The following is a 20,455-nucleotide window of genomic DNA, read 5'->3' on the forward strand; positions in this document are numbered from 1 at the left end:
GTGCACACGTCATGCATTTAAAGTGTATTCCCCACCCACTGCAATAAAAAAAGTCCTGGGAACTGTAGTTTTCTGGGAAATATAGCCCTGCGTGGGGTAAACTGCAGTTCCCAGCACACTTTGGGGGGGGGGGACACGCGCTTTAAATGTGTCTTGCATGTACACAGGCTGACACACTGCAAATGTGTGTACCGAATTCGAATCTGCGGAAAGGGGAGTGGAGGCATGCGGGAATTGCAGCAAGGAGCCAGCTCCCCGGAGACTCTCTCCATCCTGCCCCGAATTTATTCTCACACCTGGGTCCCGCTCTCTCTCGAGATGAAAACCAAACGCCGGACATTTTACACACACAAGACCAAATCTGAAAATTGCAACCATTAAGAACTCGCAGCAATCCTTACGACAGCAACCCACAAATTAAAACGGCAGGAACTTCAGCACCAAAACAAGACCTAGCAGCAACAGCAGAACTAAATAATTAGAGGCTCTGGCCACACAATGCTCGTTTTGCGTTTGTAAAAAAAAATCCATCGTTTAGTACGGCAGCACCCAGACTCTGGAACTCCCTGCCTCTTGACACCAGGAAGGTGCTTTCGCTGTACTTTTTCCAGCGCCTGCTAAAAACGTTTTTCGTTAAGGCAAAGACTATTTTAGCTTATCATTGGGTCTTAATTTTCTTTTGCAGGTTTTTGAACACTTGTGTTTAACGAGTAATTTCATTGTTTTGCTCTTTTTGCAAAATGCTGAGAGTTTTGCCTGTTTGCTTTGCAATCGAGTGTTGTGTAAATTTAATGAAATGAAATAGTAAAAAACAACAAACATCACCCACCAGAATAAAACACCAAACTAGGTTTAAAAGCAGGCAGGGTGGGGGCATAGAGAAGGGGCAGGTGAACCCTACTCTCCCCCCCCCCCTTGGGAGGTGATGGCATCTTTTTGCCCCACAAACACCCCTGCCTCTTTTTCCCAGGGCCGACACAATATATTTTGTAGCCTGTAGCACAGAGGAAGATGGCAGCTGCCTCCTCCCAGATACAAAAGACATTCAGACCAGCAGGAAAATCTTCCTTTAAGCATCCTGTCTCAAAAGAAGGTGGCAGGCAAGCTTAAGGAAGGAGCGGAGGAACCTCACTTCTCTGGCCTTCCGGTTCTCACACCCCAGGAAATTATGGGTTGTCAGTTGTGGGGGGGGAGAGACAGCTCTCTTTCCACCACCACCACCCACAGTGGACGCCAATGAGTAGAACACACAAGAACTCTGGCACAGCAAAATGATTCCAGGTGGCTCTCAGAGTGAGCCAAGTTGCATTGACGCCCCCCCCCCTTTAATAATCTTTAGCCTTTTCTTGGAGTAAACCACTAAAATACTTTATAAAGGGGGCGGGGCAGGAAAGAAACAGGTTCTTTCAAATTTCAGAACAGAAACTGCCATAACCAAAGTTGGGGCAGGGGATCAATCACAGAATTGCAGAGTTGGAAGGGAGCAAAAAGGTCCTCTAGCCCAACCCCAGCTATTGCAGATAAGGGGAGAAAATGTAAGTTGGGGGGAGAAAATACAAGGTGAAAGGAAACAGAAATAAGTTTGGGCAGTGGAACTAGAGCAGGAATAGGCAAACTCTGGCCCTCCAGATGTTTTGGAACTACAATTCCCATGATCCCTAGCTAGCAGGACCAGTGGTCAGGGATATTGGGAATTGTAGTCTCAAAACATCTGGAGGGCCAGAGTTTGCCTATGCCTGAACTAGAGGGTGTTGGAGGGAATCTGGATGAAGCCAGAGTTCGAATCCATCCACCCCCTCCCCAAATAATAATAATAATAATAATAATAATAATAATAATAATAATAATAATAGATTCTTCCAATGATATTACCACAAGCAACTGAGTGCATATTGCCACCTAAAGGCCAGAGGAGGAACTACAATGAATTAACTGATTTGAAAAGGGGGGGGGGAGAGATTTTATCTGCCCCTCCTTATTCATAAGTCTTCAAGCCAGGCAAAGCCTATAAGCATTGGAATCTCCTTGCCACCCCACAAAAGACTAGGAGGATATGACTGAGAAAGGGGAAAGCCCCACCCTCACTCAACAGGGGGTTGGACTAGATGACCCCCCAACCTCAAACCCCCCCTGAGCCCCCCGCCCCAAAAACTCTTCACCTGCATCATTCTCCCGGCGATCCACTTCATCGTAGACGTCCATGGCGAGTTCCTCAAAGAGACGGTTGCTTAGCTATATAATATATATATATATGGGGTGGGAGGGGAAAGAAATGAGATAAGAAGTCGGCTCATTAATAGGATTCCAGGAGGCAATTGGGGAAGGAAAATGTCAGAGCAGAGAAGGGAATGGTTTTAACTGGGCCGTCCAGAGGGGGAAGCGTTGCTTAATAGTTACAGCCAGCCAGGAGCCAGACTCGTGAGTAGGAAGTAATCCCATGACCCAGAGGTTCCCCAAGTGGGTTGTGGGGGTGGGATTCCCTGGGGGGGAAGAGTGCAAGGGGGCAGGGTGTGTGTGTGTGTGTGTGTGTGTGTGCGCGCGCACGCACGCACGCATGCACACGCTAGAGGTGTAAATGACTCTCAGACTTCCCCAAAGCTGGGGTCACTGCATCAAGTTCATCAGTTTTTCGAACTAATTAACCTCCATATTTTTAATTGGATTTCTGAACAAATGTGCAATCAATGGCTTTGAATTTCATTGTGTTGTTATGTTCCTTGGGGGTGTAAGACGCAGGAGAGAAACTTGCTTTATAAACTACTTAACACTGTATTCCAAAGAAAATCTAAAGTACCATCATTTTCCGTGTATAATAACACGCCCCCTTGTATAAGGCGCCCCCTAATTTTGGGGGCTCCAATTTCAGAAAACGGCCCAAAGTTGTTGAGCTTTTTTTGGGGGGAAGATTGCCCAGAGCTGTTGAGCTTTTGGGGGGAGGTGGGAATGCAGTAAATCACTAACCTGACAGTTGCAATCGCTCAAGCCAGCTGACAATCGCTCGTGTATTCTACAAGCGTCTGCCCACAATTGCCGTAGCCAATCACCCCTCACCCCGACCCACTACTACACATGTATAAGACGCACCCAGTTTTTAAAGCTTATTTTTGAGTAAAAAACCCTAGTCTTATACAGTGGTGCCTCGCTAGATGAATTTAATTCATTCCACGGGTCTTTTCTTATAACGAAAAATTCGTCTAGCGAATCCCATAGGAATGCATTGAATTTTATTTTATTTTGCCCATAGGAACGCATTAATTGAATTTCAATGCATTCCTATGGGAAACCGCAATTCGCTAGACGAATTTTTCATAAAACGCATTCGTCTAGCGAGGCAACCTCCGCTCGAAAAATCCTTTCGTTAAGCGGAAATTTCGTTAAGCAGGGCATTCGTTAAGCGAGGCACCACTGTACACGGAAAAGTACGGTAACTTTTAGAAAGCAAGGAAAGGAAGAATGCCTCTATTTGGACTGCCCCCGTCTTTATTCAAAAGAGAAGCAATTTATGGGAGGGGATCTGCAGGCCCTCCAGATGTTGGAGGTGTGTGTCTCCCGTCTCCCATCATCCCCAGCTGGACTCGAGCAACATCTGGATGGGGTCATGATGGCTCCCCAATTCAGGGGCAAAAAAACCAGCACATTTTCAAGGGGGAGAAAGCCTTGGGCGGGGAGATTTGTTTTTGAACTGGCCATGGGGGCCTCCTGACTCTCAGGGACAGGCTTACGACACACACACCCCAGGAACCTTCCCCCCCCCCCACAACAAAACCCAGAACCGTCCGCAATAATCCCTGGAAAGAAGACTTACCGCCTGCAGTTTCTTCTTGGCTGCCTTGGCGAGCTCAGAGAGGTCCAGGCTGTGGGGAGAAGGGCAAAAAGTGGGAATGAATCGCGGAAGAGAGGATCGCCGCCCATTTCCATGCACCCCACCAACACACACGCCCTTGGCGTCCTCCAAACGCTGCCTGCCTGGCACCAGACCGTTCAAATCTGCAGAATACCCCCAACGAAGAAGTTGCGACTAACAGATTTTTAACGGGTTGGAGGTTTCTAAGCTGGGGGTGGGTGGCCATTGGTCAGGGATTCCTTGGCTTAGGGATTCCTTACTAGATGACCCTTGGGGGGGGGCCTGCCAACTCTACAGTTCTGTTATTATTATCAAAATTGAGGGAGGGGAGCAGCCGCCGGGACCACATAACACCGGTCTTGAAAGATCTACATTGGCTCCCAGTATGTCTCCGAGCACAATTCAAAGTGTTGGTGCTGACCTTTAATGCCCTAAATGGCCTTGGTCCAGTATACCTGAAGGAGTGTCTCCACCTCCATCATTCTGCCCGGACACTGAGGTCCAGCACCGAGGGCCTTCTGGCGGTTCCCTCGTTGCGAGAAGCCAAGTTGCAGGGAACTAGGCAGAGGGCGTTCTCGGTGGTGGCGCCCGCCCTGTGGAACGCCCTCCCAACAGATGTCAAAGAGGAAAACAACTACCAGACTTTTAGAAGACATCTGAAGGCAGCCCTGTTCAGGGAGGCTTTTAATGTTTAATAGATTACTGTGTTTTATTTTTCTGTTGGAAGCCGCCCAGAGTGGCTGGGGAAACCCAGCCAGATGGGCTGGGTATAAATATATTATTATTATTATTATTATTATTATTATTATTATTATTAGGGAGGCAGGTTCGTCTTCAGACCGATGGATTCAGGTGAGTGAGCACTGGAGATTATAGGCCCTTCTTATGCCCATTTATATCGCACTTCCCTCCGGTTTCCATACGACTTTGCTTGCCGCCAGTGGTGTCGGCATTTAGCCAAATCTGGCTAGCCACAGTGAGAAGCGGGTGCTGGACTAGGTGGGCTCCAGGCTCTGTTCGGATCCCTAGACCCTTGGGCAGATTCTCTCAAGGGTAACCTAACCTTCTAAGCATTCATAATCTTGGGGGATTTTCCAGCCCTGCAGAAGACTGGGGGTGTGGCAACAGACTGATAGGCCACACATGATCACAAAATATTCTATTCCCACCCTCCCTGCCCCTTTGCACCCAAACTCCTCCAAGCCCACCCCATAAAACGGACACTGCTAATCCACGTTATATCTCCCTAGACCCCACGGAAATTTGGAGGGTGCGTGTGGCACAAAGGGTGTTATGCAGACGTAGCTGAGGCCTTAGTACCTTTGAGACATGCATTTTGGGCGCACTCTGAACTCCGGAAAGGCAGCGAGGGGTTGGAAAAAGAGAGGAGAAGTGAGGATGTTAAGAAAAAACAAAAGCAGAGCATTATGTAGCCAAAGGGTGGGGATTCGCACTCGCCTCCTGAAGGTCTTGCAGAGGCTCGCTGGGTCGAGATATCAAGCCAACCTCTCCTCGCCTAACACTGACCCAGGCCATGCCTGAAACTGAGCCGAGGGATGCACTGCAGGGGGGTTGGACTAGATGAACCTCAGGGGCCCTTCCAGCTCTACAATTCTATGATTCTAAGACAAAAAATACACCACAGTCTGGGGACCCCGACAAGCAGCCAGGGCCCCCTGTATCTGGTGCAGAGGATCCCCTTTGGGGTGGGTGAGAGTGACCTGCTTAAGAACCCTCCTGGGAGAATTCAGAGGGGCCACCACCACCCAGCCCTTGAGGCAGAAGCATCAAAAGGTCAGAGCTGAGGAGCAACGGCATGGCAGGCTCTTGATTCAGCTGTAGATAGCTCAGTTGGTCAAGCATGAGACTCTTAATCTCAGGGTTGTGGGTTCGAGTCTCACTTTGGGCGAGATTCTGCCTGACTTCCAAGGTACGACTGTACTAGGACGCGGTTTTGGAGCCCAGAGCAGTGGTTCTCAAAGTGGGAGGCTAAAAGGCATGCGGGCAGCAGGGACACAAACGACTATCAGACTTTGAAATAGCTGGCCTCCCTGCATAAAGTCCGCCAGTTCTGTTGAGTTAAATGGTTTCAATTGCGTTTTGAACAAACGTGCCAGTTCCCCACCTGTCTGCCATTTGCGGGATGATGTAGTGCCCATTCTTGTGGTCTGCGTAGAGAGACAAAATGAAGAAAGGAAATGGGTTGAGTGAGATCGAGAGCAGCTTTTCCAAATCCAGCTGCCACCCCCTTGCACAGAGGTGGGCTCGCTGGCTCACTGGGACCCCTGCATTGCAGGAGGTTGGACTAGATGACCCCTGGGGGTCCCTGGGCCGACTCCTTGGTTCCGCAAAGATTAGCAGGATGGCTCGTTCCCCAGCACCACCGAAATATACATTCCCACTTGGTCTGCTGCAGCAGAAACAGTGAATGCCAGGAATTATTTGGAAAGGTAAGGATTTTAAACAACAACAGCCATGCCATCATTACGTGTGAGCGAAAGAGCAATGGCCCTGTGGCGAAGTTTCCTGGGAGAAGAGCGACGGGGAGGAAGTTCCTAAACAGAATCAAGTCAGGCAACCCTTGCATTCACGGTAAACACAATTCCGATTGCTGCATTTTTTAATAAACCAAGAAAAATAGAAATATCGCACAAATGGGGAACTTGGGAAAGGAATCACACAAGCATATCAAAACACCTTGTCCCAAGTCAGATTCATTGGCTCATCTAGCTCAGTGTTGTCTGCACTGACCGGCAGCTTTCCATGGTTATTTTTTGGAGGGGAGCTGTCTTTCCCAGCCCTACCTGGAGACCTGGGAATTGATTTTGGGGCCTCTAGCGTGCAAAGCAGATGCTCTCCCAACGAGCTGCCAACCCTTTTCTTAGAAATTAGATTTCGGTCCTCACGGTTCTGAGTTAGGAGCTGATTTAAATGGGAGCACAGGAAACTCCGTATGCTGGCTCAGAGGGTTGCAACTCGGCGGCACTGAGTACCTGCTTTGCATGCAGAAGGTCTCAGGTTCAATCCTGGACATCTCCAGATTGGATTGGGAAAGATGCTGTATCTGAAATCCTGGACAGCTCCTGCCAGGCAGTGGAGACAACGCTGAACTAGGCGGGCCAGCCGTCTGGCTCAGTGCACGGTACGGAGGCCCCACCCTGCAAATGGGCTGCCAACCCTGTTTCTGCTCTGCAGCTGTTTTGTCTTGAACAGGGACCCCTCCCTTGGCCCCCAGCTTATCTGTGTTCAGAAGGGAGGCTGGACAGGCCGCTCGGCGGGAAGCTGCAGCGGTAGTAGGTTGTTACCCCAGAGGATCGGCTCCCTCCTGCTCAGAACGGTGTGCCGTTCTCTTACCTGGCTTTCGCCCGCAGAGGTAGAAAGCCAGCCTGTCCGTCAACTCGTACTGGCATTCCACCAGGCGCTCGGCCAGTTCGTGCTGAGATGCCTGCCTGTGGGGAGGGAGGGACATTGGTCAGACGAGGTAGCCCAGGTAGAGAAAGAACGAGAAAGAGAGAAAGAGAAAGAGAAAGAGAAAGAGAGAGAGAGAGAGAGAGAACGAGAAAGAGAGAAAGAGAGAAAGAGAGAAAGAGACCTGTTCCAAACTCAACACAACAGAATGGATCTGCTGCAACCAGGAACCACAAATAGGTAACCATCTATTAGACTGTTGATAGGTAAAGCTAAAAAGGTAAAGGACCCCTGGACGGTTAAGTCCAGTCAAAGGCGACTATGGGGTTGCGACGCTCATCTCGCTTTCTGGCCGAGGGGGCCGCCGTTTGTCCACAGACAGCTTTCCGGGCCATGTGGCCAGCAGGACTAAACCACTTCTGGTGCAAACCAGAGCACACGGAAATGCCGTTTACCTTCCTGCCACAACGGTACCTATTTATCTACTTGCACAGGTGTTCTTTCCAACTGCTAGGTTGGCAGGAGCTGGGACAGAGCAACAGGAGCTCACCCCATCGCGGGGATTCGAACCGCTGACCTTCCGATTGGCAAGCCCAAGAGGCTCAGGGGTTTAGACCACAGTGCTACCCCGTTGATAGGCAATATTGGGCCAGCAGTGGGAGGGGCTAGAGTCAGAAGTGGGCGGGGGCATGCATGTCAATCTTATAGACACTCTCACCTGGCATAATCAATGGGGCTGCGTCCGTTCACGTCAGGCGCCCCAGGGTCTGCCCCATAGACGACGAGCAGCTCTGCCTGGAGTATCTGCCCCGCCTTGGCAGCGACGTGCAGGGGCGTCGTCCCTTTCTCCTACAAAAAGCAGAGGATTTTGCTGTACCACCACACACAGCGCATGCCCAGAGGCACTCTTTCTCTCTCTCCCGGCTGTTCTACCAATTAAGCGAAAAGGGCAGATATTCCAAGACCTAGCAGGATGCGGAAGGGTAAGAAACCCGACATTGGGGGATGGGGCAGTGGCGGGGGGTGGGGGCTCACCGGGTGGAAGAAGTTGGCCTGGGCGCCCAGGGAAAGAAGGCGCAAGCAGGTCTCCAGGTTCCCTGTCCGGACGCTTGAATGCAGTTGCTGCAGAGGAAGGAGGATGACGAGGAGAGATGTCAGGTGGAAGAAAACACACAAAGCTATCTACAAACATGTGCGCACACAAACAGGCCAGCCCCCCACACACACACCGAGGGACAAAGACCCCAGAAAACAAGAGCTCATACACCCCATTTAATCCCTCTCAACCACTCCAGGCTGTGAAGCTGCCATAATTACAGGTGCCACACAATACTCATTCTTCATTTGTAAGAAATCCGTATTTTAGCCTGGCAGCTCCTGTCCTTTGGAACTCCCTGCCTAGAGATATCAGCCAGGCGCCTTCGCTGTGTACTCTGCTCAGCAGCTGTTAAAAACTTCTCTGTTTAGGCAAAGTCCGACATGTGTTTTCATCTGGTTTTTACCTTATTCCAATCATTAATATTTGGAATTATTTTAAATCGTTGCTTTTACCCAGTGCTTTTTTTCAGGGGGGGGGGACACAGGGGGTGCATACCCCTAAACATTTTGTGAATCTAAGTTTGGCCTCACTGAGGGGCAGTATTTTAATATGAGTAGGAAAATGAGAGTACCCCTAAACTTTTTTAAAAAAGAAAAAAAGGATTGCTTTTAACTCTGATGGTTTCATGAAGTTCTTCTTTTCGTAAACCCCTTTCAGGTGCGCACACAGAGGTCTTTACCTTGCTGAGGTCCTTGGCGGTGACGCCGTCGTCGTCTCGGCACGGGAGTTTGTGGACAAAGGCCAACATCTGGTATTTGGCACGGATGAATTCAGACTTGGTGGGGCTGCGATACAGAACAGGATCCGATCAGTTACAGGCAGGTAGCTGTGTTGGTCTGCCGTAGTCGAAACAAAATAAAAAAAAAATCCTTCCAGCAGCACCTTAGAGACCAACTAAGTTTGTTATTGGTATGAGCTTTCGTGTGCATGCACACTTCTTCAGATAAGTGGAAGGAATTATTTTGATTTTGTTTCGACAGGAGCAGATCAGTGAGGAACCACACTAAGGCGCCGTCCGCACTACAGACTTAAAGCACGATTATACCACTTTAAACAATCGTGGCTTTCCTCCCCAGAAGGAATTCTGGGATCTGTAGCTTGTCATGAGTGTTGAGTGTTATTAGGTTCACACACACACACACACACCATTCTCACCTCACGGAAGTACAATTCCTCAATTGTTCTGACCATCAATTCCTCTTTTCCAGGGAACTCTGGGAATTGTGGCTCTGTGAAGGGCACAGAGGGAGGGATCTCCTAACAAAAAACTACAGTTCCCAGGATTCTCTGGGGGAAGCCAAGACTGTTACAACTGTATGATGCGGCTTTAAATGAACTGTACAGGTGAGGCCTTTCTCCCCATCAGGGGTTTATTCACAGCAGTGGCCTTGAGAAGAGTCAGACAGCCTGGAAGCCCATCAAGTTTCTGGATAATGAGGGCTAAGAGCACCTCTGCATATGACCAGAGGCACTCTTTCCCTCTCTGCTCCACCTCCTCCAGCACAAGCTTCAGGCCCTGCCCTGGGAAGGCCCTAATTCTTGGTTTGAACATTTTATTAAAAACAACAAAATATGGATTGGAATGTAAAGTGGAAGGCTGCCTGCAAGGCAGAAAACCCCAATAGTAATAATAATAATAAACCCAAGAAATGCAGTTGAACCTAGAGACCTACAAAACACTTTGGCAGCTATGCATTGTTTTTGCCTTCTTCCATCATCATCATCTTATAGAAATGTAGACTTGGAAGGGACCCCAAGGGTCATTTAGTCCAACCCCTTGCAATGCAGGAAGCGCAGGTGGCATCAGAATTTAAAGCCATCAGAGCGATGTGCAGAGTAAGAACAGAATGAAACTTGGAAAAAATGCAAGCTCTGTGAAGGGCAAAATAATTTCCCTTTGATTTTGCAGTAGCTCAAACACTGTCAGAAATGATCTGTGGGTCCCTTACCACCTCAGACAACCCACACATCATTTCTGAAAGAGTTTGAATCCTCTAAGTTATCGGGTGAAGTGTGGAAATGACCGACGGTGTCCATGGAAATCTAAACTCTGCTTCTGCCTGATCTGGTGCCCTTTAGATCCTTTGCACTACAATTCCCATCAGCCCCAGCGTCAGACAGCCATGCCTGCTGGGGATGCTGGGAGTTGTAGTCTGAAACATCTGGCAAAGGCAGAGTTATGACTTCGTCAGGTGTCTTCTGCAACTGGAGCCGCTCCTGTTCCTTCTCCAACGCTTTCAGGCTTCCGCTCCAAAATAGACATAGAGCTCTTGGGTCTCTCCTCTCTCTGCTGTGGTCAGCAAGTTCAAAATTAGTTCCCCGCTTCGTTTGCAGAACTATTAAAAGGGCCCTTGCAGGAGGCTGAGATGTCCGAGTAGGCCAGGAATTCGGCCACAGTTAAAGAATAGAGGCATAAGGGATAGCTCAGTCGGTAGAGCATGAGACTCTTAATCAAAGGGTTGTGGGTTCGAGTCCCATGTTGAGCAAAAGGTTCCTGTGTTGCAGAGGGTTGGACTAGATGACCCCTCAGGTCCCTTAAAACTCTACATGTCTATGATTCGATGATCAGAGAGGCCTTTGGAGAGTGTATAGAACAGCTGTCCCTAACCTAGCGCTCTTCAGAGGTTTTGGACTACAACTCCAAGACAAAGCCAGGCTGCTGAGGGCTGATGGGAGCTGTAGTCCAAAACCTCTGAGAGGCCATCAGGTTGGCAAAAGCAGATTTAACTCTATACAGAATAAAAGGATGGGCTTTAAAATTAAGCTGCCCTCATCCTTTGGGTTGTACGGTCTGCCTTCCAATTCCAGGTGCGTGATAAAATGATAAGAAACATATTGAAACGCAAAGTTCCCTTAGATCCACGGTCGATACTGCTCAACTGTACATCGCCTATCACATGCAAAGAACACTTAAGGAACTTGCATGCTATCTGCTAATGGCTCAAAAGTTACTTTCTTGGAACGAATGCTCAATAAAATTTGGGATTTGGCTGCAGTGGCAGGAAAAACGATGCCTCAAGGGCCAGAATTGCAAGTGAGTACAGAAAACAATTCAGGGGAAACCGGCTGCCCCTATGTAATATTGTCAATAAAACCATGCCCTCCCACAAAAGCAAATCCTAGTAGATTTTGAGACGTTTTAAGAAGAAATATTGCAATTTTACGCTAAGTCGTATTTTCTTGCAGATTGTTGCAATTTGCAGCAATTTTATCTGGGAGTTGTTAATAACCGTCAAACAATTATTATTATTTTAATGGCTCCAGTTAAGATGAGTTGTCAGTGGAGGCTAACTGGTCCAACACTGACATCGTGAGTAAGACAGGGGTTTATCAGAAAATCCTAATTACAGCAGGCATCACCCAGCAGCCCCTCCCTTCTCTATGCACCCCGTAACCCCCACATAAATTGCAGAATGGTCAATGTCCACTGCCACCCCTCCTTGCGGGAGGAATGAGCCCCCCCATCTCTCTAGGTAGGTACCCCCCCCAATCCTTCCCCCGTCTACCCCGTTCCCCAATCCACTGGCACTCACTGGACTTTATCCTGGGGGTTAGCTTTGCGCTTCCCACTCTGGACCTGCGCCGGATCAAGCAGCGAGTGTTCCCATATAGAATTGGCACCGTTACTCGCGAGGGTGTGCACCATCTGAGGACCAGGGGGCGGGGATTGGGAGGGTGGGAAGGGAAAAAAAGAAGGAGAGAAAATCAAAAGGAAAATGGCCAGTTCACCTGCAGGATCACCTTGTTGCATCGATGCTCGTCTGACCACTTTGGCCTGTGTGTAACTGGTATTTCTTACAGGTGCCAGAATAATTCTCGTTTTAACACGCTTGTAAGAAGAAACCAACCTCTTTGGAACTCCCTGCTTGTTGACGTCGGTGTGCTCTTTTCGGCCATCCAGGCATGGAGAATGTCGAGATTAAAACACGTGTCCTTTTCGGTATGCTGCTGGTTGCAATTACCTTTTGATTGCTTCTAATACCTGCTGTTCATTGCTTTTTAACAATACAGGCCCTGAACGTCCTCTCTCAATGATTCCATGGTCTGCCTCTCCCGTGCCCCCGTAACTCCTGCAAAGACTGTGGCATGGTTCCCCCCAGCCCCAAAGCTGAGCAAAACTTGTTTAGGAACATAAGGAGAGACTGCTGGATCAGGCCAAAGAGGGCCCCCTTTGCCAGCATCCTGTTCTCACGGCGGCCAACCAGATTCCCCAATGAGAAACTCCTTCTCCATGAATGAGTCCATTTTTCTTTTAAAGGCATCCAAGTTGGTGGCTGTCCCTGCCTCTTGCAGCAGGGAGTTCCACAGTTTAACTGTGTGAAGAAGTCCTGCCTTTTGTGTGTCCTGAATCACCCAACAATCAGCTCAGTGCCAGATTTACGTATAAGCTCAACAAGCTATAGCTTAGGGCCCCACTCTCTTGGCCCCCCCCAAAAAAAGTTAAAAGGGGGGAAAACGGGGTGTACATTTCCAAAATGTAAGATAAAAAGCAAATAAAATAAAACCTACATACAGCAACAGTGTTTTGTGTATATTAAATTGCCATATAGCATATATTCAACACACAAAAAACAGCAAGAATTTGTTGTTGACAAAGGACAGCTGGACATATAAAGGGCCCCATTCCCTTTAGGAGCCGAGGGCCGCATCAAACCTCAATCCGGCCCTGACTCAGCTGCATTGGATGTCTATGAGTTCCAGCACATGGACAACCAATTATGCCATATATATGTTTATAAACTTCTTTCACATCGCCTCTCATTTGCCTTCTTTCTAATTTGAACACTGCAACCTTCCTTCATTGGGGATCTTCTTAATAATTTTTTTTAAAATTGCATTTTGGTGTGCTGGAAAGAAAGATGGAAGAGACAGCCCCCTGCCCCCAAGGAGATTACAATTCCTCTTTAACCAGGCCTTTGGCTGAGGGATATCCGATACCCTTTTAAATGTGTTGTGGGAGGGCTATAGTGCTTTGTTTTGGTTCTTACTTTTGTCTTCTTTTTTAATTTTCATTTATACTTCTCAGATTTATACATTTCACTGATTTTACAATCATTTTGACATTTCAAAACTTGACTTCCTCCCCCCACTTTCTGCGGTTCCTTAAATTTATTTTTAATATCTTCTGCATATCCAAATTAACTTAATATGTTCATTTATTCATCTTCTTTAAATATATACGCTTATGAAACGGCATGTTATTACAACAACCCAGCCAACATTTTAAATCTGTTTACAATTTATCTGTAAATATTCAATAAAACCTTTCCATTTCTTTTATAGAAAGTTTGCTATCTTGATTTCTTATTCTTCTGGTAAGTTTCGCCATATGGATTATGGAATATTTTGTTTTTTTATATTGTAATTTATATTGTAATAATAATAAATTAATAATAATAATAATAATAATACTGTATTGGCCCAAATATAAGCTGCACCTTTTTTCCAAATTCCGATCGTGAAAAGTTAAAGTGTGGCTTATATTCACAACGTTACGCTTCCGACAAAAGTGACATGGCTCCCTGGCCCCCCCCCCCCAGAAGTAACCCAGGAGCCTGGGGCAACGGTGCCCAGCCTTCCCCCCGTTCCCAAACCTCCCCCAAGCCGCCAAATTTTAAAGGTGCGGCTTATATGCGGGTGCAGCTTATATGTGGGCCAACACGGTAATAGCAGACTACGCTTCAAAATCAGCTTTGTGCCACCCTTCTGGGGGTGCCACTGTCCCTCCGCCCCAATCCCAAATGGTGCCCCCCACCCACCTGCAACAAGGTGGCAGACCAAGGGCTGTGGCGAAGGTGCTTGACAATGGATATATGGCGCCCCAGGCTGCGATGGACGCTGCAACATTCGTCGCAGACCAGCACTCCGCGATTGATTGACGCCCAGCCAGGGTCTGGAGGGAGAGAAAACACAAGCTTCAAAGTTTGGAAATCGCGACCCTTAATGCCTGTTTCCAGTTTCCTTAGGGAAAACGCCTTGAAATTGCAAATGTCAGAAACGCTTTCTTCCGTGTCACCTAATTGTTGGAGGTGGTTGCTGCGATGAACTCGGCACATTTAGGATGGGAATGTAATAATAATTTATTATTTATACCCCGCCCATCTGGCTGGGTTTCACCAGCCACTCTGGGCGGCTTCCAACAAAATATGAAAATACAATAATCTATTAAACATTAAAAGCTTCCCTAAACAGGGCTGCCTTCAGATGTCTTCTAAAAGTCTAGTAGTTGTTTTTCTCTTTGACATCTGGTGAGAGGGCGTTCCACAGGGCAGGCGCCACCACCGAGAAGGCCCTCTGCCTGGTTTCCTGTAGCCTCACTTCTCACAGCGAGAGAACCGCCAGAAGGCCCTCGGTGCTGGACCTCAGTGTCCGGGCTGAACGATGGGGCTGGAGACGCTCCTTCAGGTCTACTGGACCGGGGCTGTTTAGGGCTTTAAAGGTTAGCACCAACACTTTGAATTGTGCTCGGAAATGTCGCAATGTAAGTCAACGCAAAATTCCTGGAGCTTAATTTTGATGGAAACGATACATGTTACTAAAGAAACCATGGTCTGTTGTCCAAAATTAATGTTTATGATGGTGCCAATGTAGATATAGTGCCAAAAGAATTGGTCTTCTATATGATCTTGGCAGCTCTAATAGTTATTTGCAACTCAATGGGAAATGGTCCAAAATATCACTCTGGACGCTTGGTACTAATCACTCTGGAATAGAGCTAGAATGGAGAAAACTACGCATAATTTGGGATTTTGACAAGGACCAGGCCTTTTAAAAATGATTTGGTATTCCTTTATTACATGTACAACAGAGCCAACATTTTCAAGAAAACCCTCGTCCCAACCTTGTACCGGAGCTGATAATCAGATGACACTAATATTCTTTACTTGGACTTTGTTATTTTAACCCACGTGCAATTGGACTCAATTCTCCGTGCCTATTTTATAGCTTCTTGTTTTTTCATCTTTTAACTTTCAGCTCTTAACTTCGGTTCTGTTTTATATACATTATAAAACGAAATTTAAAAGTATATTCACGAAAAGAAAATGGAAATGTGTTTTTGGAGAAAGAACACAGGGAGCTGCTTTATACTAAGCCAAACCACTAAGCCCATCTAGCTTAGTACTGTCTACACTGACTGGCAGCAGCAGCAGCTCTCCAAGGTTTCAGGCAGGGAGTCTCTCTCAGCCCTACCTGGAAATGTCAAGGACTGAGCCAGGGACCTTCTACATGCCTAGCAAGTACTCTAAACCCCTGAGCTACAGGAGGGGGACCTGGGTGCCTTGTGTTATCCTGATTTCATGTGAAGACGGCTCATGCGCTTTTCTGAAAAAGGCAAGCTGTAAATGAATAACACGAACAATATCGGGAAGCAGAAATGGGGGTGGTGATGCTTCTGATGAGTTAATTTTTATAATTAAAAACAGCTACAGCTGCCTCTTCACACCTACAAAGGCATCCTCATATTGTCAGATCATTAAAAATAACTAAATCATCCAGTAAAACCAAGATGGCATCAGATGCAAAGGCAGCACATTTAATTTTTCTTTTTTAAATAGGTTTGGGGGCCTCTGGACTTCTGACTTGCCTCTAACTCTCAGCTTGGGGAGCAGGGAGAGGAGAAGCTTTTCTGTAATTATTATTATTATTATTAGCCATCACTTAGTTACTTAAAAGGTAACTTGTTTTGCGTTTGAAAGCATAAATATACTACCCTACACTATACATACAAATAGACTACTAAATGTGATTTTATCTGGCAATGTTTTTGAACACTTGATACATTTTATATAAATATGAACTGTGCATCCCACAATGGAATATATTTTACACTAGTCATTCTTTTTTTAAACTTCATTTTTAAAGAAAACTTGTATTTTTATTCCTCTTTCCTATGGCATAGTTTAGCTTGATGTTTCCTTTGCCATACTTGCTAATTTACAACAAAAAATATGCACTGTGCCATAAAGAAGAACAATTTTCATACGAAACATTAACGTTTTCATGCAGCATGCTCCTTCCTCCCCCCCAAAAAAACCCTTTGTACATGCTCAGAGAACAGTATCCTCGTCCCACACATTCTGGGGCTAAGTCTGGGCTCAAGTCCACAGCCCCTGATGGCATCCACACTCCTCCATTTGACCACTGGCTGTGGGAGGGGGGCCCTCCCTCCCCCCCCCCAAGATCTGGAAATGCAGATTCTGCCCCCTCCGCAGCAAACCTTATTCCAGGGAATTCCCCTCCCATCTTCACTGGAAAGCTAGGAGGTGGGAGAGCACCCATCAAAAATCTATTGATGCAGAAGAGACACACCTTGTCTCTCCTGCCTGGTTGCTAAGGAAACCCGAAAGGCCGCCCTAGAAACATCGAGACAACTCTTCCCCTTCCAGCAAGGTGACAAAGAGAGAAATCGAGTGTGTTTTAGGCCTTGACACTTTAAAACAGGGGTCAGCAACCTAAGGCCCATGGGCCACAAGCGGCCCACAGAGGTCGTTTAACGGGTCCACGAACCGATCCACCTGCTCGACAAGTCCCTGCGCACTGCGCTAAACCGGCACAACATGGACGGGGACTCGCTTCCGCGGAGCCAGAAATCGCGTCTGCACATGCGCAGAAGCCGGAAATTGCGCCTGCGCAGACGCAAATGCCAGAAATCACCCCACAGAGGGATCTCCGCTGGAGTGAACCAGCTCAGGCGAGGTAAACCTTACCGACCCCTGCTTTAAAAGCATCCTCAGGTGGGAATCTCATTCTTTCCACTGCCTCCACTCACCTCACCTCACCATAGCCTGATTTAAGGACATAATGACATCATAAGAGCAATGTTAGAAACTCAGATATATAAGTTAGGGAGGCTGTTAAATACTTGTTGTTGTTGTTACAGTGGAATCTTGGTTGTCAATTGTAATCTGTTCTGGAAGACCGGAAATCCCTTTAAAAAATGGAGAAACACATTTGACCTCTGAGGCGCGTTCGAAAACGGAATCATTCATTTCCGGGTTGTGGGCGTTCGGGTTCCAAATTGTTCAGCTTCTGAAGCATTCGGCAACTGAGGTTCCACTGTATTATTATATTTGGACCCCGCCCATCTGACTGGGTTGCCAACAGATTTAAAAACACAATTAAACCTCAAACATTAACAATTTCCCAACACAGGGCTGCCTTCAGGTGTCTTCTGAAACTTATATAGTTCTTTATCTGTTTGACGTCGGATGGGAGGGCGTTCCACAGCGGGGTGCCACTACCAAGAAGGCCCTCTGGTTCCCTGTAACTTCACTTCCAGCAGCGAGCAATTTTAGAAACTCAAGATATATAAACTAGGCACCAAATGGCACCTTCATCTTTCTGAGACGCCCAATGTGGCTCCCAAAAGTGGGGCAGAATGGGCGTCTTGGTGAGATAAAGCATCAGAGGAACAATCTTGGGGGGGGGGGAGGGAGCGGGTGAGGAGAGAGGAAGAAGCAAGGCTGCAACATTCACCCTGTTCTAACTATGCCCCCTCCACCACCACCGCCGATTTCCTTCTGCACCGCACAGCTACCAGACTTCATGGTTAAAACATTGTGCAATCTTCACACCTCCCTTTGCCTATGTGCAAATAAAACTAAAAACCTAAAGAGAGGCTCCCACGCAAGTAGCTATTCCAAGCTTGGCACCCCCACCCTGTACTCCCCGGGGATGCACCGAAATTTGCAGTGCCAACCCTCCACTCCCCACCCCAATTCAGGAGGATTGCAGAATTTGCTTACGTGTTCCTCAGCCCAAGAACACTGCCATCTCCTTCAGAAGCACGCAGAAGACTCTCATTTTGGACTCACAGCTGTCCATGGAGGCGCAGGTCAATTCTGTATCCAGGGCAGCTGTTTATCAGCTCCATTTGGTACGCAGGCTGAGACCCTACCTGCCTGCAGACTGTCTCGCCAGAGTGGTGCATGCTCTAGTTATCTCTCGCTTGGACTACTGCAATGCGCTCTACGTGGGGCTACCTTTGAAGGTGACCCGGAAACTACAATTAATCCAGAATGCGGCAGCTAGACTGGTGACTGGGAGCAGCCGCCGAGAACACATAACACAGGCATCCCCAAACTTCGGCCCTCCAGATGTTTTGGCCTACAACTCCCATGATCCCTAGCTAACAGGACCAGTGGTTGGGGAAGATGGGAATTGTAGTCCAAAACATCTGGAGGGCCGAAGTTTGGGGATGCCTGACATAACACCAGTACTAAGAGACCTACATTGGCTCCCAGTACGTTTCCGAGCACAATTCAAAGTGTTGGTGCTGACTTTTAAAGCCTTAAACGGCCTCGGTCCAGTAGACCTGAAGGAGCGTCTCCACCTCCATCGTTCTGCCCGGACACTGAGGTCCAGTGCCAAGGGTCTTCTGGCGGTTCCCTCGCTGCAAGAAGCCAAATTGCAGGGAACCAGGCAGAGGGCCTTCTTGGTAGTGGCACCCGCCCTGTGGAACGCCCTCCCACCAGATGTCAAAAAGAAAAATAACTACCAGACTTTTAGAGGACATCTGAAGGCAGCACTGTTTAGGGAAGCTTTTAATCTTTAAGAAATTAGTGTATTTTAATATTTCTGTTGGAAGCCGACCAGAGTGGCTGGGGAAACCCAGCCAGATGGGCGGGGTATAAATAATAAATTATTATTCTCCACCCACAGCTCTGCTTGGCATGCAGAAGGTCCCTGATTCGATGCCTAGGGTCTCTAGACACTCCCTGCCCAAAATCCTAAAGGCATGGTATAAACAAGATCAGGCCAGGTGGGCCAATAGCCTGATTCAGTAGAAAGCAGTTTCCTCTGTCTCAATGTACCCAAGGCCCAATTCTGCACCACCAAGAGTCCGAAGAGACAATGGAGAGAGCACCGAGCACGAGTTTGCACTCAGTGACACCCATGATATCACTGATAAGGTTGTGGGTTTTTTTGGGGGGGGGGTGCATTGGAGAAACAAGAGAGGGAAAAACAAGTTTTCAGGTTATTTATTTCGCAAGATTTATAATACAAAAGATTTATAATTTACAATAATACAAGATTTATAATTTACAAAAAACAAGAAGAAGACACCAGCAGGGGTTTGGAGTAGATCAGTGGTTCCCAACCTTTTTTTGGCCATGCCCCACCTAAGCATCTCTAAAATCCTGATTCTGCTCCCCCCCAGTGACATAGAATTCACACACACCCCCAGTGTGACATAGAATTCTTATTATTCAGAAAGTGAACTCTTATTCACATGGAGGAAGCCTAAAAGGCCATTAACTTGGTCTAACTCATTCTTGAATTGCCGCCCCCCCAAAAAAAATCAAATTGCCCCCCACATTGGGAACAACGGGACTAGATGATCCTCAGAGTCCCTTCCAAGTCTACAATTCTTTGATTTAATCAGTTTAAAAAACCAACTATTTACAATTATTTCAAAACTAGTTTTGTTTGAAAAAACAAACAAACAAACAATTAACAAGGTGCGGCTAAATCACAGAATTGAAGGGATCCTTAGAGTCCCCCTGGAGGGCAGGAATCACAACTATTGAACGCCCTGGAATCCTCTTTGCTAAGATTTCTAAGTGTGGCCTCTGCTGCCTTTGCCACTGTGATGCCCCTGGGAGGGGACGCTGGGCCCTGGGCGCTGCCCCGAGGCTCTGAGACGTCACTCGCCTCCCCCTTGCTGGGAGGCCCAGTCCCTGGATTCCCCCTCCCCCCTTGCCACCAAATCACTGGGGACCTTTTGTTCCTCTGGCACAAAAGGCCGTTTGAAACCGGGGAAGGCTGTTTGCTGGGTGGGGGCGGAGAGATGGCCGGCACCCTGCCTTGGACCCAGCGAAGACTCACGCCAGCTGCCAGGCAGGGCCGCTTCAGAAGATGCCACCCTGACCCAATGCCTAGAGGAGGTCCCCCGTTCCTCCAGAGACTGAGGGCACAAAGGGCCACCCTGAACAGAGAGGCCCCAGTCAGTCTGGCTCAGAGGGGCACCCCAGACAGAAGCAATGCCTCAATCTATACAGGGGCCTCTCCTCCCCATCTCGGAAGGCTGTTAAATCAAGAGTCTAAATAATAAATTATTATTATTATTATTATTATTATTATTATTATTATTATTATTAATT

The 20,455-nt window shown here is 47.6% G+C and overlaps 1 protein-coding gene across 2 annotated transcripts in view; it reads right to left on the minus strand.

Annotated features, from left to right (window-relative positions):
- Positions 1 to 20,455, minus strand: part of GIT1 (GIT ArfGAP 1) — a 50,032-nt gene that overhangs the window by 17,307 nt on the left and 12,270 nt on the right. For both annotated transcript variants that reach the window (XM_035139350.2, XM_035139354.2), the window contains exons 2-10: positions 14,111 to 14,244; positions 11,885 to 11,997; positions 9,031 to 9,136; positions 8,288 to 8,374; positions 7,971 to 8,101; positions 7,199 to 7,293; positions 5,970 to 6,012; positions 3,806 to 3,854; positions 2,160 to 2,232 (exon numbers count right to left, since the gene is read on the minus strand). In XM_035139350.2, coding sequence (XP_034995241.2) covers positions 2,160 to 2,232; positions 3,806 to 3,854; positions 5,970 to 6,012; positions 7,199 to 7,293; positions 7,971 to 8,101; positions 8,288 to 8,374; positions 9,031 to 9,136; positions 11,885 to 11,997; positions 14,111 to 14,244 — 831 coding nt within the window. The remainder of the gene's footprint in view (positions 1 to 2,159; positions 2,233 to 3,805; positions 3,855 to 5,969; positions 6,013 to 7,198; positions 7,294 to 7,970; positions 8,102 to 8,287; positions 8,375 to 9,030; positions 9,137 to 11,884; positions 11,998 to 14,110; positions 14,245 to 20,455) is intronic.

The sequence above is a fragment of the Zootoca vivipara genome, chromosome 15 (genome assembly GCF_963506605.1).
Source record: "Zootoca vivipara chromosome 15, rZooViv1.1, whole genome shotgun sequence".
NCBI classification, from domain to species: Eukaryota; Metazoa; Chordata; class Lepidosauria; order Squamata; family Lacertidae; genus Zootoca; species Zootoca vivipara.